Raw genomic sequence first — 19,247 nt, 5'->3', positions numbered from 1 at the left:
TCGGACGCTGACGAAGGGAAATAACCCTGAAACCCGGGTCCGTTCGTGCTACAGATCATGATGGGAGGGATAACTTCCCTTGGCAAACAGGACACAGTAGTGTGTCGATAAGCCAGCTGGAGATATCCTCCTGGGGCTAAAAGCAACAGTAACATCCACCCCTAGGGGTCAGCCACACTTAAGTGGCAATATACTACACTCTCTCTCTCTCTATATATATATATATATATATATAGATAGATATAGATAGATAGATAGATAGATAGATAGATAGATAGATAGATAGATAGATATTTTTTTAGTGTATTTACCTGTATTATAACTATAATTATGTATTTTACAGAATATTTAATGTATGCATATTAATATTGTTATTTCTTATATTTACCTTCTATGCTTTAATCTATCTTAATCTATAATACTAGATTATATTAATCTTATCTTACATTATAACCTATTCGCTATTTACTTGTATATTTGAACCTTTAATCTTTAATTTAATATTTTTCTTGTTGATATTAATCTCTACATTCTGTCTCAATAAGTATATGAATTTCCTCTCTTTGTAGCAAAATTATCTAATAATTATTTCTTAATATCTTAATTAATCTCCCTTGTCATCTTAGAAAACTGTTCCATTGATTTATATTAAACTTATTCTCATTGTCTTCAATACTTTCTATGAATTCTGTTAAAATATTTACTTATATCTTCGAATTTCTAAACTTTTAAAATTTGATATCATTCATATATTTTTCTTGATATCAATCCCTATATTTCGTAAATATTATCTCTACGTACTTTTATTTCATTTTAATTTGTTGTAATAATAATAATACTAATAATAATAATAATAATAATAATAATAATAATAATAATTGTTATTATTATCATTTTCTCTATTTTTACGATCTCTTATTTCGTAGTTTTTAGTAATATATATCTGTTCTTTTATTGTACTAGTAATATTTACTTAGTTACTTTTTAGTTATATTATTAGAATTCCCTTCCATTTATTAAACAAACGTCTTATTATTGTATATCAATTTTATTGTCTTCCATAATCTTTTGAATATTGATTTTGCATTATTGTAATGTTACGTCGAGAATTTAGTATTTAACAAAGACTTTCTTTCGCCTGAGGTCGTAACTTAAACTCTGCATTATTTTGAAAAATTGTTTTGCATTTTGCATTAACACAGACATGTAAGTAATTTATTTATCATTAAATATAACATTATAAGTTATTTACATGTTTTAAAGTTACGAAACAATTTCTCGTGATATTTGAATTTTGTTATTGTTAAATAAAATGTCATCAAACTATTTCTCTGTCATTTATGACTTTATTCACTCCATATCTTTTCCCCTTGTATCGTATAATATATCCTATGGTTTGGAGAATGATAGGTTAAGGAGTATTACCGGTTTACTTGAATCCATATACCATGACTTAAATTTATGTGTGTGTGCGTGGAGAGAGGAAGAGACAGACAGACAGACAAGACGCATCATTCAGATTGCAAAACAGATTGTTCAGGAGTGGCTGTGTGGTAAGCAGCTTGGTTACGAACCACATGGTTCCGGGCTGATTCCCACTGCGTGGAACCTTGGGCGACCAAAGCTTTGTGAGTGGATTTGGTAGACGGAAACTGAAAGAAGCCTGTCGTATATATGTATATATATATATGTTTGTGTGTGAGTGTGTTTGTCCCCCCAACATCGCTTGACAACCGATGGTGGTATGTTTATGTCCCCGTAACTTAGCGGTTCGCAAAAGCGACCGATAGAATAAGTACTAGGCTTACAAAGAATAAGTCCTGGGGTCGATTTGCTCGACTAAAGGTGGTGCTTCAGCATGGCCGCAGTCAAATGACTGAAACAAGTAAAAAGGTAAAAGAGTAAAGAATCAATGAAATGAAGTTAACCAATCATATTTATTGTAGTCACCGTCATTGACATATTTTATCATGTTCGGAACTACCGTTTCATCGTCATCTTCACCCTTTTTGTTACTATTATCCTCACCCTGTTCACTACAAGTTTCTTTATTATCATCTTCACAATATGTACATCATCATCATCATGTTCATCACTGCTATGACCATCGTAATCATCATCATCTCGAGCCAATGATGGAAGTAGTACGCGGTCGCTCGACTAACTAGAGATTACATTAAAAGAACCCGGAACCACGTGATTGCACATAAACAAAACTTTCTTAACTTCCCAACCATACCCTTAAATAGAGGAAGACCTAGAAGTACACCTATCACCAGATGATAATACAGATAACAAAGCTACTGTATGACCCCTGAATGACGTCAACGGGTGGAGATTGTTTCAATAAAGGGTCATCTATATTCCATCAGTGTTTATTTTAAAAAGACAAATTAATCTGTTCGATATTTGAGATTAGCTAATAATCCATTGAGACGGAAATAGTGAAAAGTGAATAAATTTTCTAGATCTGAAGAATCTGTCCGCTGATAAACATAAAATTATTTAGTCGGGTTCACAGATGCCACTCCTGCTTAAATATGGTAACAAAGGTCTGTAAACAGGAGCAAAACGAACAATTGCTTACATTGCTTACATTTTTACCTTGTATTTCTTTTCATATTTCGGGTTTAAACGCCTCTTACAAAGGAAACTGTGTCAAACAGATCAAAATGACTGAGCATATAATTATTACTGCATTTTACAGTGTTTTGAATAGAATTGTTTATATATTTGTCAATATATATGTAACCTGAGATTGGACATGACTGAGCAGATCTATGACCAAATGTGTTCTAACCGTGACCATCTTGTGTATTGGCGTTTTTCTGGTTTTGATTCTGAGATATAATGTGTGTAGGATTTCATTATTCAGTGTTTCTTTCTTTGTTGTTGTTGTTATCGTTAAGCACAATACAAGACGCGATTCTGCTTGCCCTTGATCAAATATTCCAGGTTTGACAATCTTGTTTTTCTTTCGATTATTGTGTACCTGGGGTACATCTGGAATGTTGCCTGAGGTACATAGTTCTCTAACAATCGGTAAATATAGTTAGTGGATATATTCTATAATTAGAGTGGGTACAAATGATAACTTTCTCGGAGGTGCTGGTGGCCTTTAACCGACAACAATTAACTGAATTATTTGCTGCGAGAATTTTCAACAGAGTACTATGGAGAACTCCCCGAAGGCTTGGAATTGTTAAAAGAGAGGTATCGCTGGTTCGGAATATACTGTACAGAAACTTGTGTGCCGTAAGGCGGCGAGCTGGCAGAAGCGTTAACACGCCGGGCGAAATGCTTTGCGGTTTTTCGTCTGCCGCTACGTTCTGAGTTCAAATTCCGCCGAGGTTGACTTTACCTTTCATCCTTTCGGGGTCGATTAAATAAGTACCAGTTACGCACTGGGGTCGATGTAATCGACTTAATTCGTTTATCTGTCCTTGTTTGTCCCCTCTGTGTGTAGCCCCTTGTGGGTAGTAAAGAAATAAGAAACTTGTGTGCCGTCAACCGGGGGCTTATTTAAAGTACTATCAGCAGCAAAATCCTTCTACACGCCCTCGATTAATGCTCGACCTTTGATGACACGAGGAGTTATGCTGTAGTATGAAGGGTAAAATGTGGATCAGATAGATTCATCAGAAGTATCAATCCTTTGTCTTCCTCTGTCTGTTGACTACTGTGGAAAGAAGTACTGTAGACATGATTAAAGGGACTGAAGAAAGGGATACTCCTCTTCGTTCAAGCTGCCCCATTAACTTCTTCACTTACCACTACGAGGGGGGAAAATTTAGAATTAAGATGTACGTACTGATCGGCAGTAAATTTGCCGAGAGGTAGGGGAGGGTGAAAGTTGGCATGAATGGGATCAGTGAATGAGCCAACCTCTCAGCACACCATTGACCCGGAGAGCATTGCAAAGAGGGGCACTTGCATGAAGGGAGAATCAAAAGTTTGTGAATTTTCTCTTTGATCCCAGATAGCAACCCCTTATTGTGGATGTTTCAATTCCCTTTTCTTATATGCTATTTTCCATAACTGTTTTCTCGTATTTGTTTTAAAGTAAACTTCCTTCCTTTTTGCGTTTTGTAAATGTAATGTATCCTCGTCCGCCATCCTTGTACTACAACTACTACTACTACAACTACAACTACTACAACTACTGCTACTACTACTACTACTACTACTACTACTACTACTACTACTACTACCACTACTACTACTACTAAGGCAGTGAGCTGGCAGACTCGTTAGCACGCAGGGTGAAATGCTCCGCTGCATTTCGTCCGTCTTAACGTTCTGAGTTCAAATTCCGACGGGGTCGACTTTGCCTTTCATCCATTTGGAGACGATAAATTAAGTGCCAGTGAAACACTGGGGTCGATGTAATCGACTCGACCCCTCCCCGAAAATTTCATGCCTTGTGCCTTTAGTAGAAAGGATTATTATTATTATCATTATTACCGTTAGGGGAAGTAGACAGGATATTTAATCTTCAATTTCAATTCCACTTGCCGAACCGTCAAATGGTTGGTTCATTATTTAGTGTCAAGTTCCTCTATCCAAGGAAGCTCAGTTTGTGTTTACAGTCAGATGGGACTTGAAACTCCAAGTAAATAATATAAGAATTAGTCGGTTGCTGTTACATTGAAATTTGCGTCTAGCAGCAGTAGCTGGCCATTTCTGAAGAATTAACTCAGTAACACTAAGACCTATTATTGTTGTCATGGGAATGGCCAATTGATTAATTAAGGGTACCATTACACGCAAACGCACACGCGCACACACACACACACACACACACACACACACACACACACACACACAGCATTTACACATCTCCCGGCAAAAAGAACGAAAAATTTACAAAGCAATACCGAAAAAAGACCTGGTTAAGTGAAAATGGTGGTGGATCTCCGTTGATCGACGAAGATGATTCACTTATCCAAATCAATTGATTTACTTGCTTCTGCATTAACTTTTTAGCTTTCACATTATTCTGTCAAATGTAATGTTTTTGTTATTCACATTGCTTTCAATTAATCCTGCATTATCTTGAAGCTTTGAGATTTTGATGAGCTAACTGTTGATTTTTAGAATGATATCGTAGAGTTAATATTTGGGGTCAGATATGGCCTGTTTAAACACTAAAGGCTTACTGCATATATGGCTGAGTATTCCACAGACATTTGTACTCTCAAGCAAAATTAGCGCGAGGACAAAGCTGTACTTTTTGAATTACATGTACAATCATCAGGAGCGCTACCATGCAGTTTTCATCCACATAATTTCATTGAAGGGATTTAGGGCGACTCGAGATTACAGTTGTTCATTAATTCGTTAGTAACTAAACTAAAATGATAATTTCTAATTCTCATAATTAGCTGTAGGTAAATACACTTGGTGAATTGCTGATAAGTAGTGAGTGAAATATTACTACAAAGCATTTTTATCGTACCTTACAGACCGATGGCTGATCACCAGAATCACTGGAGTTTAGTATGAAACGTTTTGGCACAGCTGTTTTGGCGATGCTTATTTGGCGTCGTAGATTCGACACTGACCTATTTGACCTCAGACGTTTTAACGCTTCTCTCTTTCTCGTTCTCTCCTATCCCGTCTCTGTCTCTCCCTGTTTTTTCTCCTTTTCTTTTTCTCCCCTTCTATCTCTGTCTATCTACCTCTTTCTCGCTTTATGTGTGTGAGATGGAAAGTGTTTATGTCAATCATGTCCAATTAATAAATTCTACCGTCTCTCTCTTTCTTCTTCACCCTCTCCCTCACTACTTCTATCTGTATGTATATATATTTCTGCATGTGTGTGTGTTTGCTTCCAGTGCCAAAAAGTACCGACACCAAAATCGGCTGCGAAAATGTACTGACACCAAAAGTCGTGCCAAATCGTCAGTGTTCACACAACCGCATCCCATTGTCTCATTTCAGTATTGTCTGTATACTGTTGCTATGTAATTTCCCCCACTTCATGAGCTGCTAAACACCAGTTTTTCACCAGAAAAATGTATCGGATGTACAGTATTTCTCTCTGTCAATGACACACCGGCCTCAAAGACCGCCCCAATATGTATTTGAAGATTTCGAAAAATGATAAAACAAAAAACAAGGTTACTCTATTATCACACGCAAAATGTTTTGTGAGTGACTTAGGTGACCCATATAGATCTTATTGCTCACGTAATGACTATATTTTTCATTCTACGATTACACTACAGATACAATAGATTTAATACGGATAACACTTCTGGGACATACGTCAAAATATCCATACATGTCTGAGTAAAATATAAACAGTTAAATAAATAAATTAATATAGGAGCTTCGACGCTGGGAAATAAAATATTAACATATAAACAAAATGCTGTGGACACGTTTGGATAAGTGGACTCTGTTACATATTTTGTTATTACATGCGATGATTCTAAATAAAGCGTGTTGCTGCATGTGGTTAAATAAAATAGATTAATTAATTAGAAATAATTAAGAATTCATTAACATTGATTTAATTTGTTAACAGCTGCCAAAGGCTATGTTTACATAGAGCTTTATTAGATACGTTTACAGGGACACATGTGAGTTTATGAATGAATATATCGTTATGTATATAATAGAGGAGGTGTATTTCTATGCAGGAAAAAATATTGGAAAATTTGTTGCTGAAAATGCACCTAAGTTTGAAAGACTTGTAATTAGTTTTGAATACATACATACATACATACATACATACATACATACATACATACATACATACCAAACTAGTTTCAACAATACTTTTTGTTTCTCAATGGTAAAAATTTAAAGTAATGAATTAGAGAAACATGTTTAAAAGTTTCAATGGTTACAAGTTTCAATAATATGAAATATGATTTAAACGTCATTGAATGTTATGAATAATATGAAATCATATTTCATAATATTGAAACTTCTAAACATGTTTTTCTAATTCATAATTTTAAATTTTTACCATTGAAACCAAAAATATTGTTGAAACAAGTTTGGTACATATGTAAATAAATTTATTTAAAAACAATTAAAAGTTTTTCAAATTTAGGTGCAATCAAAATTTCCGATATATATATATATATATATATATATATATATATATATATATATATATATATATAAGGAAATGAGATGAAAATGGAGCCATAAGATGTTATTGACACACTCGTAGAAGTGCACTACGTCTTGTAGCAGAACCAGCTGTAAGATAATGAAGTCCATAATATAACCGTTTTCCGTTTTTCATCTCGTTTTCTTATTGCCGCTCTATACTCGTCTAACATTTTACTCTAAAGCATACGTATATTGAGTTTTACACCAGGTTATTAGTCTCGCATTGCCTAAGAATATATATATATATATATATATATATATATTACAGACAAGAAGGCAATATTCCGAACGCACTATACCCGTGAAAATAGTAGAAAGATTGGGTATTTACCCTTATGAGACGGAAAAAGTTACCAGCCCGTGGGAAATATCCAATCTTTCTACTGTTTTGACGGCTATGGTGCGTTCGAAATATTACTTCCTTGTCTGTAAAGTACGAAATACTTTCGACGTTTCCAGATAACAAAGTGTCTTTACAAAATGTTACACACACACACACGCACACATACATTCATACATACATATATATACGTACGCACGTATAAACAGACAGACAGATAGATAGATAGATAGATAGATGCATTATTGATAACATACTAGAAGAGTTATATGTGAGTGAAGTACCGACCCACGACTGATGCTTTTAAATGGCGGTGTGATACATCTTCCAGTCTGGCTTATTCAAGATAGACTGTAGACGGTAGTAACTTAAATGGCCACCATACTTAATGTGACTAACACGAGAAGTGTGTTCTGTGTCGGTGAGAAATAAACAACATTGTGCAATTCTTAATTGTTTGTTTTGGGTTTACAAAGATGTACGTTACGCTTATTTGGGGAGAGTCACCATTCTGGTTACAAAGTAGCGTATAGTAGAAAGATCTAACCAACACTGCTCATCTTAAAGTAACCAACACTGCTCATCTTAAAGTCTTAAAGTAACGAACACTGCTCATCATGCAGGCCAAGTAGAATTTTGAATTGAATAAATCTCTCTCATTTATTTGTTCGTATCTTCTATGAGGTGTTATTTAATGTGCGAGAATTTAATCTCTTATTCTACTACCAAACAATTTGGCTGAGAGTCCTCCGCCGTCTCTCTCTCTCTCTCTCTCTCTCTCTCTCTCTCTCTCTCTCTCTCTCTCTCTCTCTTTGTGTGTGTGTGTGTGTTTAGTCTGTTCTGTTTCGTATTATTTTTGTAACTATCGAGGTAGAAAATATAAAGTGTCAGAAAATAAAATGCAGCAAAATAAAATTAGAAAATAAAGAAAACACCTTAAAAAATGAGAAACCAAATCAAAAACAAGGGTTAAATCAACAAAATTATTGTCAAAATCTCCCCCTCTTTCTCTTTCTTTCTCTCTTTCTCTCCCATGCAATACAAACGTGTGTGAGTGTGTTTGTATACCTACATACATATATGCATGTAATATATAAATACACACAAACACACACATATATATTACATACAGTGCATATATTACGTATATTTTATATAAAATATATGTACGTTATACAATACATATGTGTATTGTGTGTGCGGTGTGTGTGTGTGTGTGTGTGTGTAGACGTTCACTCTGTTTTTGTTTTCTATATTTGTCTTTCAGACGGTTTTCTTCTTCATGAAACAAGATTCGTAAATATAAAACTCCCCTCCCTCTAGCTTTATCTACAATATACAACACCAGAACAGTTGAGAAATTAAAGTAACAGTTTTAAAATATGGTAAATTAGGTTAAACATCGTTGAATGATATCTCAATAATAGGAATAAATATATTTACACTAGTACAGGAATATGACTGTGGTGTTTTTGTACTTTGTTAAGAACAAGGATTAAAATATGTTGGTCGTGTATGGAATGGACTGGTTAAGTGGCGATATGAATGTTATACAATATATATGTGCGTGTGTGTGTGTGTGTGTGTGTGTGTGTGTGTGTGTGTGTGTGTAGATACGTGCAAATATATATGTGTACAATACATATATACATACATCTATATACATAAATACACGTATTTTCTTTTTATATGTTAACATAAATCTACATAGTGCGGCAGAAGTAACGCCTTTTGCATTTAATAACTTTTATACTATATAAGTGTTTATTAAGTAAATTTTTATTGAACACATATGTATTGCATCACTTAAAGAATCGAATAATAAACTAATGAAAAAAATCGCAGAAGATTTAAGAAATAAAAAGGAAACTCAATTAGAAATTACAAAACTCAAATGCAAAAGGGCGTTATGTCAGCCGCACCCTGTACATATATATATGTGTATATATATATATATATATATACGTAACTATATACATATATTATATATACATGAAACTATATACATATATTGTATACATGTAACTATATACATATATATGTGAGTGTGTGTGTGTGTGTGTGTGTGTGTGTGTGTATATATATATGTATATACAGGGTTCGACAGAAAACCATACCATTTGGCACTAGTGATGTTAGACATATTGTAATGGTGTCTTCACCTTGCTAATCTTTTACTGCCGTTAGCTTTAGTTATTGGACTGATGCACACTGAGCGTTTGCTGTTGAAACATTTGTTAACCTTCAAATGCAAGAGGCTCTTTTGCCGCATCCTGTCTACGTATATATATATATATATATATATACAAACAATATATGAGTATATGCATATATATGTACATGTATGTATATACGTTCATCCACATGTACATATAGATACATAACTGGGTACATGACGTGGCAAAAGAACAAGGACAAAATGGTAACACAAGGTGCAACAAACAAGCAGGCCACAAAGAAACATCCCCTTCATCAGCTGCCACCATTAAAACTCCGGCGTTTCGAAGAATTAAAGCAGTACGCATCGTTAAAATGGTTCTTCCCACGAACACAAATTAAATTGTTTTCGTGGAGGGTAGTGGCGGACGGAAAACAAGACAGGAAAACGAAACAGTGAAATAAACAAACAAAAAGGCTGTACAGCCAGACTTATATAAAGGGCATTAACTGTGTAGTAATGCCTCACGCTTCGAGGGACTAAATAAGTTATGAGTAACGTTATTAGTAATACTGTATGCGTGTATGAGTTGTTTGTGCATAGTGTTTGGTGGTGGGAGAGATCTGAATGACTATAGAGGAAGTGAGATTGTCGCCATCGTCGAGGTGAATGTTGTCGTCAGCGTTGTTGTTTAATCCTTTATCATCTTTGACACATTAATGAGTTTCTTCGACTTGATACCGACCAGAAAAAGGGAATAATTCACTATCAGAGCCAAAACCTTGCTTAAGCACTGGCAAAAGAGTGTTCTGTTAAAGGCCCTACGAGACCAACGGTCAGTGGCGTGATTGATTTAAACACTACAATGGTTTTCAGAGTATATTTCAAGAAAAGGAGCGGTACTTCTTTCGACAGGCTTACGCACACTTTGCGTAGATTTTAATGGAATCAGAACCTGTGGTAGAAGACACCCAAAGTGCTATGTGTTGGGAGCGAACTTGAAACCAGAAAACCATGGCTTTTTACCAAATGTATTTCTGCCGTGAACATCTTGTCATTTTCCTGGTCACAGTGAATTAAAGAACACCTTATTCAATATTTTTTGCAGTCCTAAGGTGGCGAACTGGCAGAAACGTTAGCACTCCGGGCGAAATGTTTATCGTCATTTCGTCTGCCGTTACGTTCTTAGTTCAAATTCCACCGAGGTGGACTTTGCCATTCATCTTTTCGGGGTCGACAAATTAAGTACCAGTTACACACTGGGGTCGATGTAATCGATTTAATCCCTTTGTCTGTCCTTGTTTGTCCCCTCTATGTTTTGCCCCTTGTGGGCAAAACAGAAATAAGAAACGTTAACTCGCCGGGCGGAATGCTTAGCGGTATTTCGTCTGCCGTTACGTTCTGAGGTCAAATTCAGATGAGGTCGACTTTGCCTTTCATCATTTCAAAGTTGATAGATTAAGTGTCAGTTAGGTACTGTGGTCGATCTAATCGACTGGCCCCTTCTACCATAATTCATCATTTTTTTCCATAAATATATAATTTATATAAAGGGCATTAACTGTGTAGTAATGTCTCACGCTTCGAGGGACTAAATAAGTAAAAAACTACCAAAAAATAAGCAACATATTTACCGAAAGCGAGGGAATGCTGCATTCCCTCGCTTTCGGTAAATATGTTGCTTATTTTTTGGTAGTTTTTTACTTATTTAGTCCCTCGAAGCGTGAGACATTACTACACAGTTAATGCCCTTTATATAAATTATATATTTATGGAAAAAAATGATGAATTTTTTTTCATTATGAGGTTTTCCCGCTGACTACTTGATAAATTCTTATAAAGATTTTATCCTATATTATATAGGATAAATTATATCCTATATTATATTATTATTATTATTATATATATATATATATATATATATATATATATATATATATATAGGGATGCGTGGGTGGATAAGCAGCCACGACAACCGCAACAATATTAATCAACCGATTTCATCAGTTTGGATGGAATTTCTCTTCTACCTTCATGACATGATCTAGTTAGTGTTCCTCGACACTGTTGCTCAATCTCGTAGAAATAGAAGCCAAATTTTCTTCACATCACTACCTTCTATTTAAGAAATACAAAAATATTCTTTTCTCTTCAAGGCACAAGGCCCGAAATTATGGTAGAAGGGGCCAGTCGATTAGATCGACCACAGTACCTAACTGACACTTAATCTATCAACTTTGAAATGATGAAAGGCAAAGTCGACCTCATCTGAATTTGACCTCAGAACGTAACGGCAGACGAAATACCGCTAAGCATTCCGCCCGGCGAGTTAACGTTTCTTATTTCTGTTTTGCCCACAAGGGGCAAAACATAGAGGGGACAAACAAGGACAGACAAAGGGATTAAATCGATTACATCGACCCCAGTGTGTAACTGGTACTTAATTTGTCGACCCCGAAAAGATGAATGGCAAAGTCCACCTCGGTGGAATTTGAACTAAGAACGTAACGGCAGACGAAATGACGATAAACATTTCGCCCGGAGTGCTAACGTTTCTGCCAGTTCGCCACCTTAGGACTGCAAAAAATATTGAATAAGGTGTTCTTTAATTCACTGTGACCAGGAAAATGACAAGATGTTCACGGCAGAAATACATTTGGTAAAAAGCCATGGTTTTCTGGTTTCAAGTTCGCTCCCAACACATAGCACTTTGGGTGTCTTCTACCACAGGTTCTGATTCCATTAAAATCTACGCAAAGTGTGCGTAAGCCTGTCGAAAGAAGTACCGCTCCTTTTCTTGAAATATACTCTGAAAACCATTGTAGTGTTTAAATCAATCACGCCACTGACCGTTGGTCTCGTAGGGCCTTTAACAGAACACTCTTTTGCCAGTGCTTAAGCAAGGTTTTGGCTCTGATAGTGAATTATTCCCTTTTTCTGGTCGGTATCAAGTCGAAGAAACTCATTAATGTGTCAAAGATGATAAAGGATTAAACAACAACGCTGACGACAACATTCACCTCGACGATGGCGACAATCTCACTTCCTCTATAGTCATTCAGATCTCTCCCACCACCAAACACTATGCACAAACAACTCATACACGCATACAGTATTACTAATAACGTTACTCATAACTTTCGTTGATATTATATTTCAAACAGTTTTGTGAATTATGCCAATGGAAATAAACTCCACACAGGATATAGTTTAGATTTTCTAAGAAAGTCTTTATTCAATTAACTGTTTCTTAAATCATATATTTATTTAACTATTTATTTAGTATTTAGTTAAATGGTTAAATTAATTATTCCCGTTTTAATAATGATTTCTTTGATTACATGTCGATTTCTTGCCTAATTAATAATGGTTTCAAATTTTGGCACAAGGCCATTAGTTTTTAGCGGGGTGGGGTTATTCGATTACAGCGGCCTTATTACTTAAATGGTTCTTTACTTATCAACCCCAAAAGGATGAAAAACAATATGGATGGTATTTGAACTCGGAACGCAAATAGCCAGATTAAAAATGCCGCTGAGCATTTTATCGACACGTTAATGATTCTGCGAACTCGACGCCTTCAATCATGAGAATGGTAATCATGGTTTTAAATTTTGCCTCAAGGGCAGCAGTTTTGAAGGAGGGGATAAGTCGATTACATCGACCCCAGTGTTCATCCCATTCTTATTTTATCAACCTCGAAAGGATGAAAGGCAGACGAAATTCCGCTAACCATTTCACCCAGCGTGCTAACGATTCTGCCAGCTCACCACCAATAGTAGTAGTAGTAGTAGTAGTAGTAGTAGTAGTAGTAGTAGTAGTAGTAGTAGTAGTAGTAGTAGTAGTAGTAATTATAATAATAATAATAATAAGTTTGAAGTGACAATAATACCAACACCTCACCTAAAAGCTCATTTGGCCGATTTAATAATGTAAAAATCATTTTTACCATTGAGAAGTGTTATAATTTTTAATAATTCAGCTCTGATCAATAAAAAAAAAGTGAGCAGATGGTGGCGAGAGGATGCTGCTGGGGGTGGGGAAGAAGGCTTTTAAAAGCAAATTAACCATCTGCTCGTATTTTATTGGAAGTTGTCCCACATTTAAAATGGTTTTGCATGGTGCTAAACGGTGTTAAATGACGCACGTCAAGCGGAGATGGTGGTGGTGGTGGTAGTTGCAGAATTACTGTCGATGGTGTAAGGGATTGCTGTACTGGTGCTGATAGTGATGATGGTTGAAGGATGACTGTAGTGTTGCTGGCAGTGAAAGTAAAGCAGATGTGCGTTTGGGTTGTTGGGATGTGTATAATGGATCATATGCACCACATTACACATGTCTGCGAATATGCATGTGTGTGTGTGTGAAAGAGAGAGAGAGGTGGGAGAGAAGGGGCACAGTGGTTAGAGCATTGGTCTCACAATCATTAGGTGGTGAGTTTGATTCCCGGACTGGACTGTGTGTTGTGTTCCTGAGCAAGCCCCTTCACGTTGTTGCAGTTCACTCATCTGTAGAAATGAGTTGCAGCGCCACTGGTGCCAAGATGTATTGGCCTTTGATTTTCCCTTGGATAACATCGGTGGCCTGGAGAGGGGAAGCTGGTATGCACCGGCGACTGCTGGTCTTCAGTAAACAACCTTGCCTAGACTTGTGCGTTGGGGGCGAGGGGGGTATTTCTAGGTTGAATCCCTTGGTCATTTATAACCGAAGGGAATCTTTTGGTGTAGAACTCATTATACGCATGCATGTGAAACGAAGTGTTAAACGGGTACAGGGTGGGAATAAGAAAAGAGATGGCAAAGGAATAACGGATTATCTTTTGAACTTAATTAGCTTACTGCTCTTTCCACTATGAAATTGAAATCATAGTTGAATGCCTAAGTAACCCCTTACAATTCCATCAGAGCCTCAAACATGAAGTGCAATTTATTTGTGAAAACAAAAACATTTATGCATTCTCATTGGCAAATACCAATGAGAAAAGAAAATGTGTACAATTTTATTTGTAGTGGGAGCCCGTGAATTTTCACCCTCCATACATTTGTTTTCCCATTGGTAATTGCCTTCCTGTGTGAATGCTTAAATGTTTCTGATGAAACTTTAAGGGGCGAAAGTTTTGCGAATGACGCTTCTCAAATATGTCTGAACACTTGGCCCTGAGTCACCTTTGTAATATTCTGCCAACTAAAGAACAATAAAAATATACTAATTCTATACATACATACGTGTATATATGTATGTGTGTGTGTGTGTGTGTGTGTGTGTGTGTGTGTGTGTATCTGTGTGTGTGTGTGTGTGCGTGTGTGAGTGAGTGTGTGTGTGTGTGTGTGTGTGTGTGTGTGTGTGTGTGTGTGTGTGTGTGTTCATGCATTAGCATATATAGACATAATGGCAGATGTTTGAAGATATAGTTACCAATATATACTTAAATTTCATCCCCAATACAGACTGTCAATAAAAATAGAAGTTGGGTCCCAGGAGGGAAACCAATCTTTTTTAAGAAAGTCGAAACATTAAACAGAAAACAAAAAAACAAAAATTAAAGCAAAACCAAACAAAACATTATTACCAACAGCAGCGCCACCAAACGGCAGCGATAAGAAGTATCAAGGGAATGGAGGCATCTAAGAAGACAATTGTAAAATTCATAAATGTGTAATTAAATAAATAAAAGGGCATAAAAATGAATACCATAAAAGGCTTTGATTACAAGAATCGTCCCGAAACATTACAATTTTATTCTCTCCCTCTTCAAAGTCGATGTGGGCGCCATTGGTTCAATAGAGGCAGTTTTTCATCTGCGTTTGCATATGTTTGCATCAAATTTGCATAATACTTCAATTTGTAGTGCTGTAGTAGCCAATTTATACCCAAATCGAACTCCTTCTACATTACCACATTACACACAAATCGTTAACACGTCGGACAAAATGCATAGTGGCATTTCTTCCGGCTGCCTACTTTCTGATTTTCGATTTAGCCAAGGTCAACTTTGCCTTTCATCCTTTTTTTTTTGTTTTTTAGCTTCGTAAATTATTCTAAATTGAATTTATCATATATTTGGTGTGTTTGTGCGTGTGTGCAAGCGAGTGTTTCTAAGTTAATCAACAAACGCTACTTACCTCCTATAAGTCCAAAACTCACGTAAAGATATTCTATCTTGTTGACATTAGAGGTAATGAGGAAACCGATTGCCAGAATAATACCTCCTAATATAGCGACTATCCGACAGGAGAACCGGTTACATAGCACAGTGGCTAATGGACCTGCAAAGATAAAGAAAAGGATATGGATGAGTCTGTATGTGTAAAATATATATATATATATATATATATATATATATATATATATATGAGAGAGAGAGAGAGAGAGAGAGAGAGAGAGATTAATAGATAGATAGAGAGAGAGAGAGAGAGAGAGAGAGAGAGAGAGAGATTAAGAGAGAGAGAGAGAGAGAGAGAGAGAGAGAGAGAGAGAGAGAGAGAGAGGAAGAGAGACAGGAGCATGGATTTGGTCATGGTGTTCAGATGTCCAAATAGCAGTAGATGTCCTTCCCATTTCTACCCGACTTCACGAGGCCGGAAGCAAGTGGTTCACACTACAACCTCGAGTGGAGGAAGTCCTATGACGGGATTGAGGGAAAGTCATTTTGCGTTTAGAAAATACTCCTCCAATTCAACTAGTGACTGCAACACTTTGGACATGCTTTCTACCACTGACCTGAGTCCATTAATTCGTTGCGAGTAATACAAACACACAGAGCTGTCCTCTTCTGTTCAAATGAAGTCCCGCCATTGGCTTCAACCACGGCCTCCAGACGACTTCGGAATCTCCTGCAACTTTTCTTGGCAGTCTCCTTGTTTAAGTCGGTGAATGCTGCCATAATCTTGCTTTTAGTTCTTTTAGTTCATCTTTGGTAATGAACGAGTCAAATTACTTTAGGCTACTTTTTGTCTAGCGGGATTGTTTGATGAAGAAGTCAAAGGACTGCAACATAGGGATTTCGCCCTATGAAATTGCGACCAGCGAGAAACTTGTCTTAAGGACCATTGCAGCTATTAAGTGCTTCAACAACCCTTTCAGCATCCCAGATGATGGAAAGTTGTACAATCTATCATCTGGTGCTCTGGCTTCAGACGTTGCAAAGGATGTCCTGACTGCTGAGACTGGTGGGCTAGCAAAGGAAGACTTCATTGAAAACAGACTAATGATGGATGGTTTCTTTGATCCTATTAAACACCCAAATTTGAAAACCATGGCATACACCCACAAGTTCCTGAAAGTTTCAATTTATCAAAACAAAGTTGTCGAGTACAAGCAGCAGGGAAACAGCGTTTCACTTACTAGTGAAGTCTCAAGCACAGATTGATCGCAAACTTGACCTTGACAAACCGTTGACATACTCATTGATGCCTGTTCCATACAGCATTGAATTGGCAGACGAATTTTTAGCAAAAACAGATATATAAAAAGGCTTCAAACATGTTGTAAAAAATGTGATGATGCACAGTTACCTGATCTAAGACAGAGCTTCATCATAGAGGATAGAAATGCAATGTTCCATTGCTTGCATTAGATTCCACAAACATTCAGAGAAATATCTCGTAAGGTGTTAGGATCTGTTCTTCACCTGCTACCTCTCATATTTCGTACTGACATGTACAAGGAAGACTCTGTAAAAGGGGTGGAACGAAACAGACAAGGTTTTGAAGACAAACTCATCCTGAGTGGTGAGAAAAGAAAGCATCCGAAAGACTGGGAAGTCTTTCTTGCAAATGATGAGAACAAAACACAGTTCATTCAGCTTTTGTTCACAACTTGGAGGAGTGAGGTGTCTGCTGACATTCACACTGGACATGAGATGGTACTGATATGTGAAGGAAAAGCTTACCAGTTGATATCAGATGGACATAACACATTCTGTCAAGAAATTGATACTCGTGTGATCCTGTATTGCATGTATGCTAAAGAACAGGGATGCAAATCCGTTCGTGTGAGGAGTCCTGATTCAGACATATTTTTCATCTTACTTCACTATGCTAGATTACTGGAAGGACTTCAAATTCTGGTTGAACCTGGAAAGGGCATCACACAACGTTGTATCGATGTGACCAAGCTGGATATGTCTTCCATGCGTGTTCTCTCTTCTGCATTGCTGGGTTATCATGCCTTCACCAGGTGCAATAGTACCAGTGCCTTCAAAGGGAAGGGAAGTGAAGGGGCTGAATGCTGTTGAAACAGATGAATCATTCCAGAAAGCATTCTCCAAGTTAGGGGAATCTTGGGAAGTCAACGAGGAAGTGATGAATGAACTGGAGAGGTTCACATGTGTGCTGTATGGTAACAAAAGGACGAAAAAGGTGAATTAAATTGCAGTTCCCAACCTTGCGAGAAAAGTGCGTTGGGAAGGATGATTTCACAAAATCTAAGCAATCTGATCTCGCTTCACTTCCCCCCCCCCCCATGTAGAAACGTCATCAAACAACATGTTCGATGAAGCATCTTCCAGATCAGGATATGGATGCTCGCAAGCATTGCAATGCCTTCGGTGCCTAGACCAGAAGAAGGACATGGATGGACAATGGAAGCTGGAATGATGAAGCCAAAGTGGAGAGAGGGTGAAGTAATGCCCTGTCAGTTGGAGGATATTCTGGAAGAACTTGAAGATGAAACTTGCACATCAGATTCTGACCTTGAGAGTGACTGTGCTCTGAGTGAAAGTAATTTCCTTAACGGCGTAGGATCGGACAGTGATACTGAAAGTGATGGTGATTATTACTTGGACACTTGAAATAACTGATGAATGTAATAGACGGTTCACAAATAATGTCAAACAGTTATGTAGCATATGTGGGTGGGACGAAGTCCAATGCATTACAAACTTAATGAAACTAAGAACAGATATAACTGTCATGAAAATAAGATACAGCCAGGTAAGAATTAGGATGAATGTTTACTGGAAATGTGTTTATTCAAATTTCAATGATCCGAAGGGTGCTCAGCTTAGATTTCTAACTCAACTTTAAAGCTAACTCGTACAACCAATGTTTTAATTGTGTATATATACCTACCAGGAAGGAAGGTAACTGCTGCAACACTTGAAATGGATCTTGTTTAAACTTGAGAGATAGAAAGTATTATACAAGCTGGCATTTGTTTCAATATTAAAATTATATGGTATATTTCATAACGACCATGTATCACAAACTGTTATGGTGTAGTTAGGGTCAACTTTTGTTTACTTTTGACTTCAACAACCTCTTTGATGAAGATATTTGCATGATTTGAGGTTTCATTTTCTAGATCAACTCAAATATCTTCTCTGGTCATTCAAGGAAAGATTCCAAAGTACCGCTTGCTAGATTTTGCCTTATTTCTATTCGACACATTCTGCAATATGTACAAAACAGAATGTAAAAGTGCAGAAACATCTCACATTCCATGGGGTAAACACTACTTCTTTTCAATTTTCTTTTTACTTCTGGTTTTAAAAACCACACACAAGCCTTCGATTTGATTAATTTTCAATAAAAAAAATTTAAAAAAACGTTATATGGTCTTGGTGATAAATAAAACTTATGAATCCTAGATATTATTATAGGTAATGGTCAAAGTTTG

General features: G+C 36.5%; 1 protein-coding gene across 1 annotated transcript in view; it reads right to left on the bottom strand.

Moving 5' to 3' along the window:
* Positions 1-19,247, bottom strand: part of LOC106876862 (monocarboxylate transporter 12-B) — a 100,922-nt gene that overhangs the window by 47,986 nt on the left and 33,689 nt on the right. The window contains exon 3 of the mRNA XM_014925595.3: positions 15,752-15,895. Within this exon, the coding sequence (XP_014781081.1) occupies positions 15,752-15,895 (144 nt within the window). The remainder of the gene's footprint in view (positions 1-15,751; positions 15,896-19,247) is intronic.

The sequence above is a fragment of the Octopus bimaculoides genome, chromosome 21 (genome assembly GCF_046866305.1).
Source record: "Octopus bimaculoides isolate indiv1 chromosome 21, ASM4686630v1, whole genome shotgun sequence".
Classification (NCBI taxonomy): domain Eukaryota; kingdom Metazoa; phylum Mollusca; class Cephalopoda; order Octopoda; family Octopodidae; genus Octopus; species Octopus bimaculoides.
Note: the sequence above shows the minus strand (reverse complement) of the source record. Positions and strands in the feature narration are given on the sequence as shown.